The sequence below is a fragment of the Temnothorax nylanderi genome, unplaced genomic scaffold (genome assembly GCF_030848795.1).
Source record: "Temnothorax nylanderi isolate EJ_2023f unplaced genomic scaffold, tnyl_v1.0 TNYL_tig0079_pilon, whole genome shotgun sequence".
Classification (NCBI taxonomy): domain Eukaryota; kingdom Metazoa; phylum Arthropoda; class Insecta; order Hymenoptera; family Formicidae; genus Temnothorax; species Temnothorax nylanderi.
This window is the reverse complement of record NW_027249141.1, coordinates 312,817-329,561: the sequence shown is the minus strand read 5'-3', so window position 1 is coordinate 329,561 and position 16,745 is coordinate 312,817. Positions and strand designations below refer to the sequence as shown.

Below are 16,745 nucleotides of genomic sequence, written 5' to 3'. Positions count from 1 at the left end.
CTGACTCCCTCCCAGGGGCTCGGCGCTCTCGTCGGGGAAAAGCGGTTGCTGCCGACCGGCGGTGTGGCGTAGGGTATTCCAAGGTACACGTCGATCGGCTTGAGGAACTTGGGATGGTCGAAGGACCTCGTGATACCCTGCACCTCGCCGTAACGCGTCTGGACGATCCGTGGGTTGCGGTTGCTCTTGATGGAGAGCGAGAGGGCGGGCGGCGCGACCAGGCAAACGAGGATCAAGAAGAGTTCCATCTTGCCACCCTCCCCCCGCCCCGCCTCGCCCGCGCTACCGCGACTGATTGCGCCCGGCACGATCTATGGATCACCTCCGCGTCCCGCAACGATCGTCTCTCATTTACGCCTGCACGATTAATTACGACGCCGCCGTCGAGTCTCCCCTATCCCGATGAGCTTCTCTGTGGAAATATTACATACATACATCGCTCCGTATATAGATCATTGATTTTACGTTACGCGTATACCGAGTGCGCTAATTCTTCATCGTTTCTATTTCTAAAATTAATCTTTATTATTACTCGAATTTACAGCATTGTGCTCTTATTTCAATCTTATCAACAATACTGTTGTATGCCTCACAATAGTTAATTTTTATGAATAATATAAAAACAATCTTTACAAATGGAAGCTAATTTAATCATTCATTTTTTATAAAAATGTCGTTAGTCTTTAATATTAATATTTTAATGTTATAAATGTGTTTATTAAATTTGATATACCAATAGTACCCTAAATTAAACGCTGACGCAAAGTTGAAGTTAATTAGACAATAGTGAACCATAGGTATAATGATGTAAGAAGACAAAACAGTGCTCTCGTAATATCATTCCATAATGATAATAATAATTAATTATCATCAGTTTGAAATTGTTGCAGCAAGCAATGTTAAAACAAATGAAGTTGCACTTTATTGCGATCGCGAATTATTTCGCACGCGATTGCTCGTCCGCGCGTATCGTATCAATTAATTTCGTATCTTTTTTTAGTTTTAATTTCCAGGATGCGGCGTGGATTCTCGCTGCTGGTTTGGCGGCGGTATTTATTTAACGTGCTTGTTCAATTAACTATATCAATATTTAATTAATACGCGCCGCGGTTACATCGATTCTATTGGAAAATGACAATGATATTCAAAGAAAATAGGAAAAAAAAAGGAAACGAATAACCGAATATACATTTCAATGCGGTGGGTATAATCGATATTCCGAGGGTGGCGGGTTTCTCCAAGGATGCATTGATTGTAACGACATCTCTTTCGTCCTTCGATTATTAGCGAATTCTAATCTCTGACAGAAAGTTTCATCCGCGTCTCTTCGATGAAAGATAAAGATAAAATGGCCGAAGGAAGCAGCGACAAGAGCTGAAGGCGATAGATAAGCGACGGGAAGGAGAAAGTTTTCAGATAAGCGCGAGGAAACATTTTCTATAGATACCGTGTGCATTTACCATATTTTAGATTCAAATATCTCGAAGCGAGAATTAATTAATCTTTATTTAATATCTCTACGTCTTTGGATAAATATTCACTTTAGTGCATTTAATATTTATTTATTATATATTATTATTTGGTATTTATATTTCATTAATAATCTCTTTCTATATAGAGATATTATAGATTCTCGGTATTTACATTTAATTAGTTATCTCTTTCTAGATTACTAATTAAATATAAATGTCAAGATTAGTAACAAGAAACGTTAGTTTAATAAAAATAAAAAAATATAATTAAAAAATAGTTGAAAAAAAAATATATATATAAATTTGATCTATTTTATGTATTAAGGTAAGATAATCGAAGAGTGAATAGTTCGCAAGGTAATTTCAAATTTTATCCTTCTGTTTTAAGGACATACAAACCAGAAAAAGGTGACTTTAAAACATCGAGTTTAAGAGGCATATGTGTAGAGTAAAAAACCCACAGTATTAGCTATTAAGAAATATGAAGGAAACTAATATAAGTAACTAGAATACGTTGGAAACTTAAAATATTTCTTCCACATTCCTTCAGAATTCCATGAAGTTCTTAGCACTATCATAAAAACGTCGCGACGTTTTGGCACACATAATGGGCGTAAATCAAAAAATTAATCACGTCTCGGTGCGATTATCGAGTCTTGAATTCACATTATGTGATAAGATTACGGAGACCCGAAGTTTCCGTGAGCGGATAGAGAAGGAACATGTATATATGTAATATGCACGCACATACACACACGCACACACACATACACACATACACACACACATATATACGAACGGTTAAGAGAAGGGTGCAGAAATAGAGTTGGGGGTTGAGAGAAGTGCTGGAAAGGGTAGGGGATAAGTGAGTGCACTCGTACGTGGAGCCATTATGGAAATCAGTACTTATCGGCCCGGAGAGGAGAAGGAAATTCAACGTTGTGTAACGATGCCACGTTTTCCTCATGATCCACGTGGTGAGGAAAAAGGAGATAAGCTGTTTCGGTGCCCCGTCACTCGCCCTGATAAATTCTCTTCCTTATCAACGATGCGGCCTTCTTGCCGCGAATCCATCTTGTCGATTTACGAATCAAAGGCAGCGCGAAAATTTTCATCGAAAGACAGATAAAAAGTAATATTTAGAAAGTTTAATTGTAAGTTTAATTGCTTGCTTTGATATATATTTTAAAACTTATTTTGAATAAAATAATTGTTATTTAGAAAAAGATTAAAAGCTTTCAACTTTTGCGCCAGACCTGTCAGTTTTTTTTTTAAACTGTGAAACAACAACGTAGAACTACGTCAACTGTCACTATTTCATGTTAAAGTATTCAACGAAGGAAAGTCCCCGTAGGGCTACGTCAACTGTCTTTCAATGAATACCATAACATGAAATAGTGACAGTTGACGTAGCCCTACGTCTACTTTCCTTCGTTGAATACTTTAACATGAAATCAGAAATAGTGACAGTTGACGTAGTTCTATGTTGTTGTTTGCGGCACAGTTGTTATTTTAGTAATAATAATAACATTGATTAATAATTGGATTAATAACTCTCTTCTGGTTTCCACAATGTTTGATATAATTGATAATAATTAGAAATCTTACCATGTACATGAGTCATGACTTCGACTAGTCCTTTCGTCTTCCTGGGATTCCTCGAATTGTTAAATAATATCGGCTCAATCCAGAACGTCTTTTAGCATTTTGTTTATTACACTCAATAATAACAAGAATAATCGATTATAATTTACTTTTTCAAATTAATTATCAAGAAAATTAGTCATTATAACCCTTATCGTGTCTCTCAAATGCACAATTCGTGAATCATAATTTGCGAACATTTTATATTCCTTCTTCTCGTTTTTATCTATTTATTTTGTGCAACCAACTGTAATTACATTTCTTTTCTAATCGTTAATTAAATTTTGAATATTAAGTCCCATTGAGCTTTGAATGTTGCTTGCAGTGTCCTGAAACATAAAAAATGTACGTAATTAATTTGTGCGAACATACTTTTGCAATTATATTTTATGAAGAATTTTTCAAACGTTCTCAATTGTGTTAAAATTTTTTAATTAATATTATTTATTTGCTTATTTGTAATTGTACAAAAATGTTTACTTTGCACAATATAATAAGATTAAAGTTATTAACAATGATATATTCATTGGAGAAAAATATGCACATACACATATGATTCCATAAATGATAATCATATTTTACTACAGCTGGCTATGTTATTATTTACAAAGAGTAGGAGAAATTTACATAACGCATATGGTTATATAACATCAGATTATGATAATCATATAGCAATCAACTGGATTACTAAATCAGGTCATTAATAAATTGTCAAATCAGCTGAGGATATTGTGTAGAATTGAATGACTCATTATCGCTCTTTGTTAATAATTAGCTAATTAATTTTCAAATAGAATCGATGAATTAGTTTGCGATTCAAAATCAAAGCACAATTGCGCGCACATATTTAAGGAAAGGTCATAAAAAATTTAATATCAAGTTATACTACATATTTTATTCTGATAAATTACGATAAAAAATATGAAATATCTTGTAAAATATTTATTTTGCGATTACTTCTTATATTTAGATGCACAAAGGTAAGTTGATTATCGTAAGGGAAACATAATTCAAACCGAAGCTATCGATCAAGCCTACTTAGAACTTGATCCGTTCATTCGTTATTGCGATCTCAAAATCTCGGGTACTTGCAACTCGTACGTTCGCGTAAAAGAGTCATGGTGCGGTCTCGCTTCGCGTGTATTTGGTGCGAGACACTACCGCGTCTCTTGATATACCAATTATACATAAAAAATATATAAAACGTAAAATATGCACATAACTAGAATCCATAATAAGAAAAGTCATATTTAAATAGTATCAAAAATTGAAAAATTTATTTATTGAAAGTTTGTATTGCATAGAACTAATTGAGATACATTACCAATAATAAATATTTTTCAATTTAAGCTTTGATCATTTTCATATGTAACGGAATAGAACGCCGTGACGAATAAGTAGACGACCATAATATATGATTAGGATGATACAAGAGAAAGACGAAACTAATAATAATCGAGATAATAATTAGAGAATGACATATCTGAATGACGTGAAAAGCGCGCGCGCTCACGTAACGCGGGCTGTGTGCTAGTTCTTTTAAACCGATTATGTTGCGGTTTCCTAAATGAATAGCATCATAAGTGAATGTTATAGCAAAATTTTCCAAGGTAGATTTTTGTTGGGTAATTTGAACCGTGTCGGGCAAGGTAAATCACCTTATATTAACCTTGTAAGATAATAATTTTTATCATGTTTCAAGGCGTTAATAATAAGTGTTTAAGGTGTTAATAATAAAATAGTCTATGATAATTATTATATTATATATTTATTTTATTGTAATTTATTACAATCTTTACCAGCTTCTCTATCATAAAATGGATTTTTTAGCTTATTTTGGATAGCGAGTTGATAAGTCATGGATCTCAAGTATCGTCTTGTTAAGCTGTAGAATTTTGTTTCCACTATATCTTGACTTGTCCGACATCACTATTTTTAACTTTTCGTCGTATAAAATAGAAATGTACACCATATGACACTTGCTAAGTATACCACACTAAAGTTCTACCTTAGTTTTACACACAACAAAAAGCGATTAAGAATCTGTTAAGTAAATTAACAGCAAAATAAAAATTTATATATTAACCTTACGCTGTATGCGGTACACGCCAAATTTTCAATTTTAATTTGTTATTCAACGACACATTGTGCCACGCTGTCGCTTTGTATGTTACGTTATGGGGACGGCAGCTATATAGTAATTCCACTGCTGTAATTCCGCTAAATTGTAACATCTAATATTCTAGATATCGCGGTGGTTCTATTCATAAGAGTATTTCACCTTAGCCGAATCTCTACAATTTCTAAATAAAACACAATACTGGTGCTGCAATATTATTGTTTATTTTTTAATCGCATAATTATGAAACGAGCGAATACAATAGAGCCATACAAATGTGATTTACATTTTTGCTTAAAAATATATTTTTTTGCTGAAAAATATATATCATTTACATGCATCCTTTGCAGTCCCACATTTCTATCGCAATATTTTTTCTAGTTTCTCGATTGCCAGTTTTACTTGAAGTTTATTCCACGAAAAATGGTACTACTTCTTCCCCTTAAATGTAAGACATGTTTTCATTAATATTAATACATCGATAACAATTCTTCCATAATTACACTGAAAAATTAGTTTTCTTTACTTGCTTTACTTAATTTAAGTAAAAATATCTAATTCTAAATAAATATGTGATTATATTAAGTAAATAAGGCCATTAATACTATGTGAAAAAATATTTTCTTGGATCTAACTATTTTTTTTTTCAGTGTATATTAGCATTACTTACGACACGAGGTATTAAAGGCGGTTGACTCTGAAAAAAAAATTTATTCGGTTTGTGTACCAAAGAATAAAAAATTCTGGTGTAGGATAAGCTTTAACTATAGAATTATACGATTAATACTTACGTTTGCCGCAGGAAGAGCTTCTGCTTCCGCTACAGGTGCGTATATGATCGCCATAAGAAAAGTTATGGCAAAAGCAAATGACAGATATAACCATCTCATTTTTTAATATTTATTAAAGTTCAAGCTGTATTGGCTCGTACGTTTGTAATTTGCTTACGACGCGTAGCGCTTATATAACCCAAAAATGCGATTTAGATATGGTTATTTCTTCTATCAAATACTTAAATTTTTTATAGTAATTTATACGTTTAACACATACATACATAAATATTATATACCTACAAAGTCATCAAAATGTTTTTGTTTTATGCGAGATATGTGCAATGTTAAAAGAGTGATAAAATAAAAGTTACTTGCACGAAGCTGTCGATATGTAGAATATGACTGTTAGATACATAATACACATTTATTTTTAAAACTAACACAAACTTTGCAGCCATACAGAAAACAGTGCAGTAGTAGGCACTTTGTGTAGATTTTTTGACAGGATTCCTGCGTGAAGCTGACTTTTCTTTATATACGCCGGTGGCATCAAACTGATTTTGAGTCCGTTGCAAAATCAGTGTGATGAGTTTCTTTTGTCCCCTCAATTCTTTAATCTTTTTTTTTGTATTTTGGCCTTTATTTTATCCTCAGCAGCGTTTGAAATAGAAAATAATACTCAATAATTTAAGACAAACTCACACTGAGAGAAATTAGTGACAACAAACATTTTGATTTGCTGCGGGTAGCAAACTTTTTGTTGCAATAGCAAAAAGTTTGCTACCCGCAGCAAATCAAAATGTTTGTTGTCACTATAGTGACAAATATTTGCTAATACAGCAAATCCTTTTTCTCAGTGCATATATATTTAACTTAACGTGTATTTTTAAGATAAAAATTTGGTGACGATTCTTGAATCGCCGGATCAAGCTGCTCGTAGGTCATTTTTTTACAGTAGCGAGTGAGAGCCCGAACATTTATTTCGAAGTCTAACGCTGTTTTTGCGAAAAAATTCTCGCTCGATTTTTATTCTTTTGATCGCTCTAAATATAATTTTATTGAATATGTCTACCTTATCCGTCTCAAGGAAAGTCTTTCTTTTGTAGTTACGCACTATTATCTATTTATAAAAAAGAACAATCCGTCATTGAAGTGTGGACACATTGTCCCATCAAAAATAAGACAGATAGCCCCGATCACGTTTTTTAGTCTTTAACATGTTGCGAATTTTAGATTATGCGGAATTAAGATTTGGCGCTTCTCACACCTGATAACTATATATTAATTGATAATATTATGAATTGCTCACCTTAATTTGAGTTAAACTATTGTCGCACAGCAAATTTTTCAACCGTCGAAAAATGTGAATGATTGTTTTCGCTTTTCTTTTAACGTATATAGCGTCTGTGAAAAACATCGCAAGAAAACAAACTTTTAAATCTCGTACGTAGAGCATTTTTCAACTATCTTATACAATGGTAGAGACGTCTGTCTCTTAAAACCTCAGATACCTAGCAGTACTGTGAACGCATAGCCCCCGTAAACAGATAGCCCCAGTCTCTCCTACTATCACATACAAATGTGAGTATAATAAATTTTATATATATTCAAACGCGTCCCACTTTTCCCTATACATTAACGATAAATATAAAACACGTTTTATATTGTATATTTTAGTAGAAACTTTAAAACTTTACTACTACTGCATGCATATTGATAAATAAAAAATTTATCTAATTTAACATAGGTTTTCGTGCCTAGCAAGTACTAACATTTCATATTATAATGATATTCGACGTAAATATAAATATTCTTTTCTCACCATCCCCTTTGTCAGAAGGTTCACACTGAAAAATATCATTCTAGCCAAGGAAAGCAATTACTTATTTTATTTAAGATACACTTGGCACAAGTCTTAGAAAAGTTCAACACTTTGTGCTCGAAACAAGAATTTATTCTTCTTCCAAGGATATTATATAGAATATACATATTTAAGTACATGCTTCTCTTCCGTAGACTCTATATGGTAAGTAAACCAAATTCTTGTATTAATTAAATATTCTTGTTTAACCCTTATGTCAATACCCGGGTACCCGGGTACCCACCTGTGCATATATGGGTAAAATTTTTAATGTTTGCATGAAAATTTCTTTATAACCGCCCGGATCGTCGCTATTTAAACTTTTTACTATCGAAATATGCAATGAACTTTTTGTTTCAATACTCGGAAGTAAAAAAATTATCGTCTTGAAGTTTACCTACTTGATTCTAATACCCAGGGTACCCGGGTACCCACTTTTAAAAATATGAGTTATATTATAGTTATTGACTAAATTAATTTATAAATAATTAATATGGTTATAGGAATGGTAAATTAATAAAAAACAATTGTTTATATAATCAAAAATAAGAAAACTAATTATTTTTTTACATATTTTTAAAAGTGGGTACCCAGGTACCCTGGGTATTAGAATCAAGTAAGTAAACTTCAAGACGATAATTTTTTTACTTCCGGGTATTGAAACAAAAAGTTCATTGCATATTTCGATAGTAAAAAGTTCAAATAGCGACGATCCGGGCGGTTATAAAGAAATTTTCATGCAAACATTAAAAATTTTACCCATATATGCACAGGTGGGTACCCGGGTATTGAACAACGTCGCACATTCCGGGTATTGACATAAGGGTTAAAGTACTATAGACTTGCTAAGATTTTACTTGACAACGGTTACCATTTGGAACTAATTTTCAGAACAATGAGAACAAGATTGAACAAATTAATAGATAAACAACAAAGATTTAATGTTATTGAAGTCATGCAAGGTTTGTGTTAGTTTTACAGATAAATGTGTTGCGTATCTAACAATAGGTCATATTCTATAATACATATCAAGTTTCGTGCATCCTTTTATCATTTCTTTAACGTTGCACATGTCTTGCATAAAATAAAAACATTTTGATAACTTTTTATACAATATTTATGTATATATGTATTGAATGGTACCATTAAAAAAATTTAAGTATTTGATAGGAGAATTTTGAAAACCATATCTAAATCGCATTTTTGGACTATATAAGCGACGCTACGCATCGCGAGCAAGTTACAAACGTACGCGAGTCAACATAGCTTTAATAAATATTAAAAAATGCGAGTGTTATATCTATCGTTTGCTTTTGCTATAATTTTTCTTATGGCGATCATGTACGCACCCGTAACGGAAGCAGAAGCTTCTCCCGAAGCTAATGCAATGAGTATGGCCCGAAAAAATGTAAGCATTAGTCATTCTATAGTTAAAGCTTATTTTGTAGTTTTTTTCTATAATATATAAACGGAAAAACTTCTTTTTCAGATTGAGGATTTTATTCGTTTCGTAAGTAATCCATATATATTATATTATATATAAAAACAAATGTTTTGACTAACTGACTGATTGCATGACTCATCAACGCCCAGCCCAAACCTCTAAACCTAGAAACATGAAATTCGGGGAGTATATTCTTTCCATGACGTAAGCACCCACTAAGAAGGAATTTTTAAAAATTCAAACTCTAACGGAGTGAAAAGAGGTTTTCACGGATTCCTCAATATCTCTTAGGCCCAATAAGATATCGACTTGGTTTCTGCTTACAAAGATTACCCATACAAATGCTTAAAAACATAGTTCAGGATTTTGCCCTAATCAACCCCTAAAAGAGCAAATTTAGATTCGGGGGTAAATTATAAAATCCTTCGCATACCATAGCGAAGCACGGGTGTATCAAGCTAGTGCTAACATAAATAGCTAACATAAATATGAAAAAATTGTTATCGATATATTAATATTAATGAAAACGTGTCTTATATTTAAGGGAAAGAAGTAGCACTTTTCGTGGAATAAAATTCAAATAAACTTACAACCGAAAAACTGGAAGAAAGATTGCAATAGAAGTGTGAGACTACAAAGAATGCATATAAATGATATTATGTATATATATATTTTTAAGCGAAAATATATAAATTATATTTGTCTGTATTGTATTAAATTTGCTCGTTTCTTAATTACGCAATAAAAAATAAACAATAAGATTGTATTATCACAGTGTTGTGTTTTATTTAGACATTATGTAACATTTTATTCTTATCATAGTTTACCGATTTACACTTACAATTGGAATGCTTATTTTCCAGTTATATATCTTAAAACATCTTTATTTGTATTGAAATAATGCTTTCTTTATCTTTTATAATTATATTAAGTTTTTTAGATAATAATATGATAAAAGTATATACTACGTATATTCTTTTCATTTTATATTGTGCTTTATATATCATATAACAAAGTCTCATTGTTATTAATAACACTTTTTTGTAACATTTTAAGAAAAAGATAAGAGAAGAAGAATGCTTCGATGCATTTGCAATGTTAATTGAACTGCAACTTTAATAGGCTGAATATCGTGAGATTTCATGTTGCTCCACTATCTCACAATATCCGCACTTTCTCTATGTTAAGACAACACGGTAAACTCATCCACGATGCTGATGAAAATACGGTAGAATATAAAAATTCATATAGCAATTAAAGAAACATCCACTTAAAGATACATGTTATTTAATTAAAAATATGTTATATTCATCCATATTCTCAAAGTATTTCATTTCGCCAACATGGTAAAAGCAATTACTTACAGATCGTAAAAAAGTACATTTATATATATTTGTATTTACACCAGAGTAGTTAACTAATTTATTTTAGAACAGTTTATTTCATCGTAACAAATGTACTAGTAATTAAAAAAACTGATTTGTATAAAAATAATTATATAAATGATATTTTTTTTCTTAAAAATATATGCTCCAAAAAATTTGTAGAATTTAAGAAACAATAATTAGAAGTTAATTTATAGAATTTATTTGTGCATTTTTACATTATAAAAAATATACTTTCTCACTTCTTTTGCTTTCGTAACTTTTGTAACTTTAAATCCAATTGTGTTTTACTTTATTCAACTCATTTACAAATTATTCAAATTATTTGTAAATTAAACTTTAATTTACCTCAATTAATTCATTCTGTCTTAAAGCAACTTTACATTATCAATTATCATCGTTTACTCTCTTAAACTTGTTCTCTATTTCTCTTATATCTCCGCCTTTTCTCTCTTCCTCGTCTTTATAATTCATTTTTATGCTCTTGCTTTCTCCGTTGTCTCCCTTGCTTTTTTCTCCATGTATATTTTAACGTACTGGGATTAAATGCTAAACCCAACATTTAATTAGACAAGAAAAGAGGAGGAAGAAAATATAGAGGGAGAAAAAATCTGAGGAATCTTCCTTAAATTTTTCAAGCTAATTGAAATTAAAATTGATTTAATAAAACTCCAAATATAAACAAAATTTTATAATTTAATAATTTTACGTAAATATAATTACAAGTTTATTTAAACATTTGTAAAAGCAATATTTCAGAATTTATAATAATTATCTTCAAGCATACATTATTATATTTACATTTAATACAATATTACGAAACCACATGTAATATTTCATTAAAATTATTTATAAATATAAATAAATTTACACAAGTTAAAATGCTTTTGGATATACATATATTTAATTTATTGTGATAATAAATTGTTTTATTTTAAAATGCATTATACCATGCCCACGGCCAATTACAAGAGCTAATCTTAATCTTAAAGCTTTAATCTTATCGTGCCATTGCTCCTTACGCCGCGATGCCAGTATAATGCAAATTCGTTAATAACGTGGATTCTTGGGCGAAAGTCACGTCGAGACAAAAGAAGAGGCAAGGCTGAAAGATTTGATCACCACCGAGAGACTATCCTTGAAAGGGTCAATTCTTCCCATAGGGCCCCGCATCGGACTATTTTAGCGATAGTGGAATGCCATTATCGTCTGGACAGTTCTGCGAACAATTATTACTACTTGGCAAACTCAAATAGTCTCTGGTCGGCGGATACCAGTTGCCAACTTCAACGGCAAACATAAACGCGACTACCGGGCATAAGTCGAGGTCTTGGACCGTGTACTGTCCTGCGGAGACTTGTCCGCAGCATCCCGAGTAACTATATTCAAAGCAACGAATAACAGATACACTATTGTAGCGTCGCAATTAACGACACGTTTGCCAGTTAATTCGACCGAGAACAAAACGATTCCAACGAGTAAGTACGATAAGATTCTCAAGCACTTGATCTTCGAGATTTAATCCTATCATTTGCGAGAAAATGGCACAAACTATAACTATATTAATTTAATAACTTGGTAACTTTACTTCGAAATGGCTCAAAAATTCCACAACTCAACATGGAATAAAAAAAATATAAGAATATAGAGAATTAAAGATAAAACAACTTTAAATTTGTAAGCAGGGTTTTTCATTCTTAAAGCGGATCATCGGATGTAAGGATTTTTTTTGTTTGGATTAATTTCTTAAGAGGTTCTCGTCTCGTTACATTTTTGCGGATTAAGTTAATGAGATCGTGAGAATTTTCATTTTCAGAGCGGTAGATATATATAGGCGCAAAGAGAAAAATTTGATAGTTTATCAAAGTAATTAAATCGCTCTTTTCTTATTAATTACATGTGCGCCCTCCTCCATCCCGCTAATGTTGTCTCCTTATATTTATTTAACATGATTTCTGTTCCTTGTAATTTCGTTTCAATAACAGAGTCTACCTGTGGATGTGTCCAGCAGCAGTCACAGTTGTTGGAATAACGAAGGTGCATCGCGGAGCATCTGAAAGAGGATGCGCCGCGACAGGATGACAGGCACAGAAAGACACGACAGACGCGTACGAGCATCGGAAAGCTATTCACGACGTGACGCTTTCTTACGAGATTGACGGGAAGAGGGACTGTGTAGTCCCGGCAGAGCCACACGCAACGGAAGAACTCCATTTCCGTCATATTTCTCGTCACAATGTCGCAAAATTGACTAGCCAGAAAACGGCGTTTCGTGACTGATCGCTGGAGCAGAGAGGACCCAGGAGGCCGCGCCATCGAATATCGGTTCCACTTCCAATCGAACGATCGAAAGATCGCCACTATGCTTCCGGCGAGTAGGTATAGTATACAAATGCACTGTACGCTTCTAGCAGCCTTCCGGCGATTTATTGAAATTCCGACTCTGTCTCGGATGCTCCTCTAAAGCAGTAATCCACGATTTTAATTCTTCTAAAACTTCACTTATTGATGAATGTTAAATAATCGTGTAAAGTAGGGGAGACCGGGGCTCGCTGGCACAAGAGTTGCAAGTTGGCAATGCGTTCCGTTTATGTATTATTTATAGCGAAAAAAACAATTAATGGAAAAGTTATCACAAAATATTTCTTATATGACATAGGTACTTTTCCCAAAGTTTTATTTTAATCAGACAAGTATTACAATAGAAAAAGAGAAAACTCTAATTCAAGAGGTGGCAAGTAAATTTTCGAGCGTTTCAAAATATCGTATTAATGTTCTTCAGCTTGAGAAGTAAATCAAAGTGACATATCATTAGTTAAAAGAAAAGTTTCTGTTACTATACAACATGTTATTTTGACTAACAACAGTATACTTTATTGTAATAAAATGACTGAAATAAAACGTATGTAGAGATGGGGTATGTTGGCTCATATCAAGACACGCTTAGCTTGACTTGTTGTTGCCGCGCGCGTGAGACCTGTTTGAGCATGTGATTTGCTACCTACAATGCTGATAGAAGCCAGATATATATTTGTATTAATATTTTTATGATGAAGAAAGCTACATCTAAAATAGTTTACAATTGTTTTTCTGCAACAGCATTTTGCTATTCGATCATTACAAAATAACTTTAAAAGATACAATCTTTATCAAGAAGTACGTATCTGTTACCCGTTTTGTGTTTCTATTACGTTTTCATTAATTTAACATGGACTTTTGTCGCATAGCCAACTTACCCTACTATCGGGGCAAGTTGGCTACAATGCTGCATGTTCGTATTTCACTTATTACAAAGAAACTATACAGTATACATGAGCGTTCTTAGCATGAAAATGTAGAGAAAGGTTCTCTTTATCATATTAGTAATGTTTCATCATGATAATTAGTTGTATAAAAACTCAAATGCCGAAATTGTGAAAACGGTGCCAACGAGCCCCGGTCTCCCCTAATGAATTAATGGACGAGAGAGATATATTTACTTGTTCAGGACAATATTGCAAGAATTAAGAAATTAAAAGCTAATCTTTTTACAACACACGTGCAAATTTACTTAATTAAAAATTAAATAACAAAAAAATCGTTTAAAATGCAATTAAAGATATCAATTAAAATTTTATTAATAAAATTTTGTAACTTTTTATAGTAGTTGTAAAATAGTTCTTGTTTTAAATTAAAAATGTTTAATCTAGATATTTTTAAATGACAAACAAAAATCGTTGCATTCAAGTAGGTCGGGAATAAATTTCATGGAAATATATAACATCTATTTTCGGACCTGAAATGGTTTCGTAATGCAACATTCAGCAAAATCCTCAGGACAAGCAGTTTCATTTTCAGAAAGACGCAGACGCGGCACGTTAATTTCCGCATGAAACATTCGCGGAGAATTCTGGGCGGTAGCCAAAGCGCGTGCGTATAAATAATGCGGGCTAAATGAAAAATTCTCTTGGGACGGGGGGCGAAATTCCACGTCTCTCTTCGCGAGACTAAACGAAATCCCCGGTAGGAGCTTTTTCGAAAGTGTGACGCAGCTGCGGCTACGTTCGCGAATTCTCTTCATAACCCTCTCATCCCTTCCATGTTTCAGCCCCCCCCCCCTCTCGCCCGCCTGCCCTTCTTCTGGCCCGCTTTCCTCGGTATACTGAACGAAGACAAATAACCTGTGGGGTTGTTTGTTGCGCCATGGTCGTTTCTTCCGGAAGCGGAAGGAACGTCGGAAGACCACCTAGGGGATCCGAGTGACCCTTCGAGATGGAACTAGATAGAGGCTAACGTTATAGAGTTATAAATCGACATTTCTGCAAGAAATAATAATGGATCGTATAAGAGATTAGAACACGCAGATAAAACATATTAAGTAAAAAGAAAGGATTATGAGAAATTGAGGTATTTACAGAACACGAAAGGAGTGAATGAATGCGGTAAAACTGGTCGAAAGTTTATTTGGCATTCAATTTTGCTTAAAATTTGAAATTAAATTTCGAGCAAAAAGAACGAGTTGAAAATTCTTTTGGGTATGCAATTTTAGATTTTGCGGAGGAATTGGAGAGAATTAAATGCGACGATATACAATACGTAATAAGGATTTAATTCGAGGATTTAGCAGTTCAAGTTCCTCGTCAGATTTAAGTAACAAGAGCGAGGAGATAGAAACGCGTGATCCAAACATTCAGAGATTTAGCAAAGTTGAAGAGCTTGAAAATCCCATTTAAGGACTTAAAGGCGCAAATTTCCTTCGAATGCGCGCGCTGGGCGGACGATTTAATGTAAATACCAAAGGATTCACGTAAGTTTGTTAGCGCACATAGCCACCGGTGAAAGTTCGCAGGAAGAGGTAAGGTAAGCACCTTCCTGCGCGCGAGAGAGTCCCTAAGCGACGATCGAGGATATCCTTAACCAGCCAATGGCGATACGGCCGCAACATTTTCCAGGAAGCCTGCTGCCTAAGCCCCCGCCGAATCCAATTCGCGGAACAATAAGGAAGAACTTAACCGGCTTCCACGGAGATGCCTCGTATACACCTTCTCGCGAAACTGCGACCCGGAATGGATGTGGTGGATATTATCCTTCCTCAATTTTCCCTCGGAGCCCCCCTCCGCTTCTTTTCGCGCCCCCATTCCTCTCGTCAGGGACGAGATTACTTCGCGGTGAAGGACGAGGCATCCTCGCCGCAGAGCTGCTTCTCGACTGCCGCCGCTTGATCCTCGACTCTCCGGTCAATTGTTCGCTTTCTTGCGCCAGCTGATCGAATCGATGGTACAAATCGTGGGGGACTCAAATGCGGGTACGCGATTGAAAGCATTGAAAGCGAGTCGATCGCCGATTCTCGCGCGCCCGCGCGCCTCTCTTTTTTTCCGGTGGTAGAGGCAAAATCACTTCGCTATCAGAGCTAACTTTATTGCAATTTTTGGGATAAATCGACGAACAGAAGGCTCTCGGAGATGGAAACAGGATGCCGACGTGACAGGAATTTATCTGCTCGTCAGGACCCGCCGGCTCGGATGGTCCTATTTATTTGGCTTGGCCATGAAAAATGTCCAGCTGACCCTTCCACGCTTTCCAGTTTAATCCACGCTGCCCCAATTAAACTGTCACGTGATATTAATCTACCACTTGTTTGCACCTATCTCGGTGAATACAATTTCAAATGGGATTGACGAGCAATTCCTGGGCATTTTTTCCAATTTGTCACGCCGATGACAGAGAATACGTCATGCTTTAGAGACGAAATTATTTCATGACTTTGAAATAATAATGAATTGTAATCGATATTTAGGTGTATACAAAGAAATGGAATATTTAAGCGTTATAAAGCTGCCATTTACAATTTCAATTTCCCTGACCTACTGTATTCTTGAAGTTTTATATTTTAATATGTATTTTAAAACTTTGAAACGTCACATTACATCCAACAGATACTAGAACAAATTAGAATCTTTCAAATTCTTTCAGAATTTTTATAAAACAATGAGTTGACCAACAAAAATAGAAAAAAATCTATTCCTACATATACCATTATAAAGTTTTGCGTATTTTAAGTTTAATAT

At 33.8% G+C, this 16,745-nt stretch overlaps 1 protein-coding gene and 2 long non-coding RNA genes across 5 annotated transcripts in view; 1 reads left to right on the top strand and 2 right to left on the bottom strand.

Moving 5' to 3' along the window:
* Nlg-4 (neuroligin 4) overlaps nt 1–16,745 on the bottom strand; it is a 221,646-nt gene that overhangs the window by 162,748 nt on the left and 42,153 nt on the right. For both annotated transcript variants that reach the window (XM_071709540.1, XM_071709541.1), the window contains exons 2-3: nt 3,081–3,445; nt 1–412 (exon numbers count right to left, since the gene is read on the bottom strand). In XM_071709540.1, the coding sequence (XP_071565641.1) occupies nt 1–248 (248 nt within the window). In that variant the 5' untranslated portion in view covers nt 249–412; nt 3,081–3,445. The remainder of the gene's footprint in view (nt 413–3,080; nt 3,446–16,745) is intronic.
* Nucleotides 5,438–6,191, bottom strand: LOC139774347 (uncharacterized). Its single transcript, XR_011718558.1, has 3 exons — nt 6,027–6,191; nt 5,906–5,932; nt 5,438–5,676 (listed from the first exon to the last, which is right to left on the bottom strand). It is a non-coding gene; the product is annotated as an uncharacterized lncRNA (long non-coding RNA).
* Nucleotides 7,878–10,087, top strand: LOC139774330 (uncharacterized). Of its 2 annotated transcripts, none has more exons than XR_011718557.1 (5): nt 7,878–8,034; nt 8,761–8,831; nt 9,030–9,277; nt 9,359–9,379; nt 9,858–10,087. It is a non-coding gene; the product is annotated as an uncharacterized lncRNA (long non-coding RNA). The 2 variants fall into 2 exon arrangements; XR_011718556.1 differs by having other exon boundaries at nt 7,879–8,034; nt 9,040–9,277.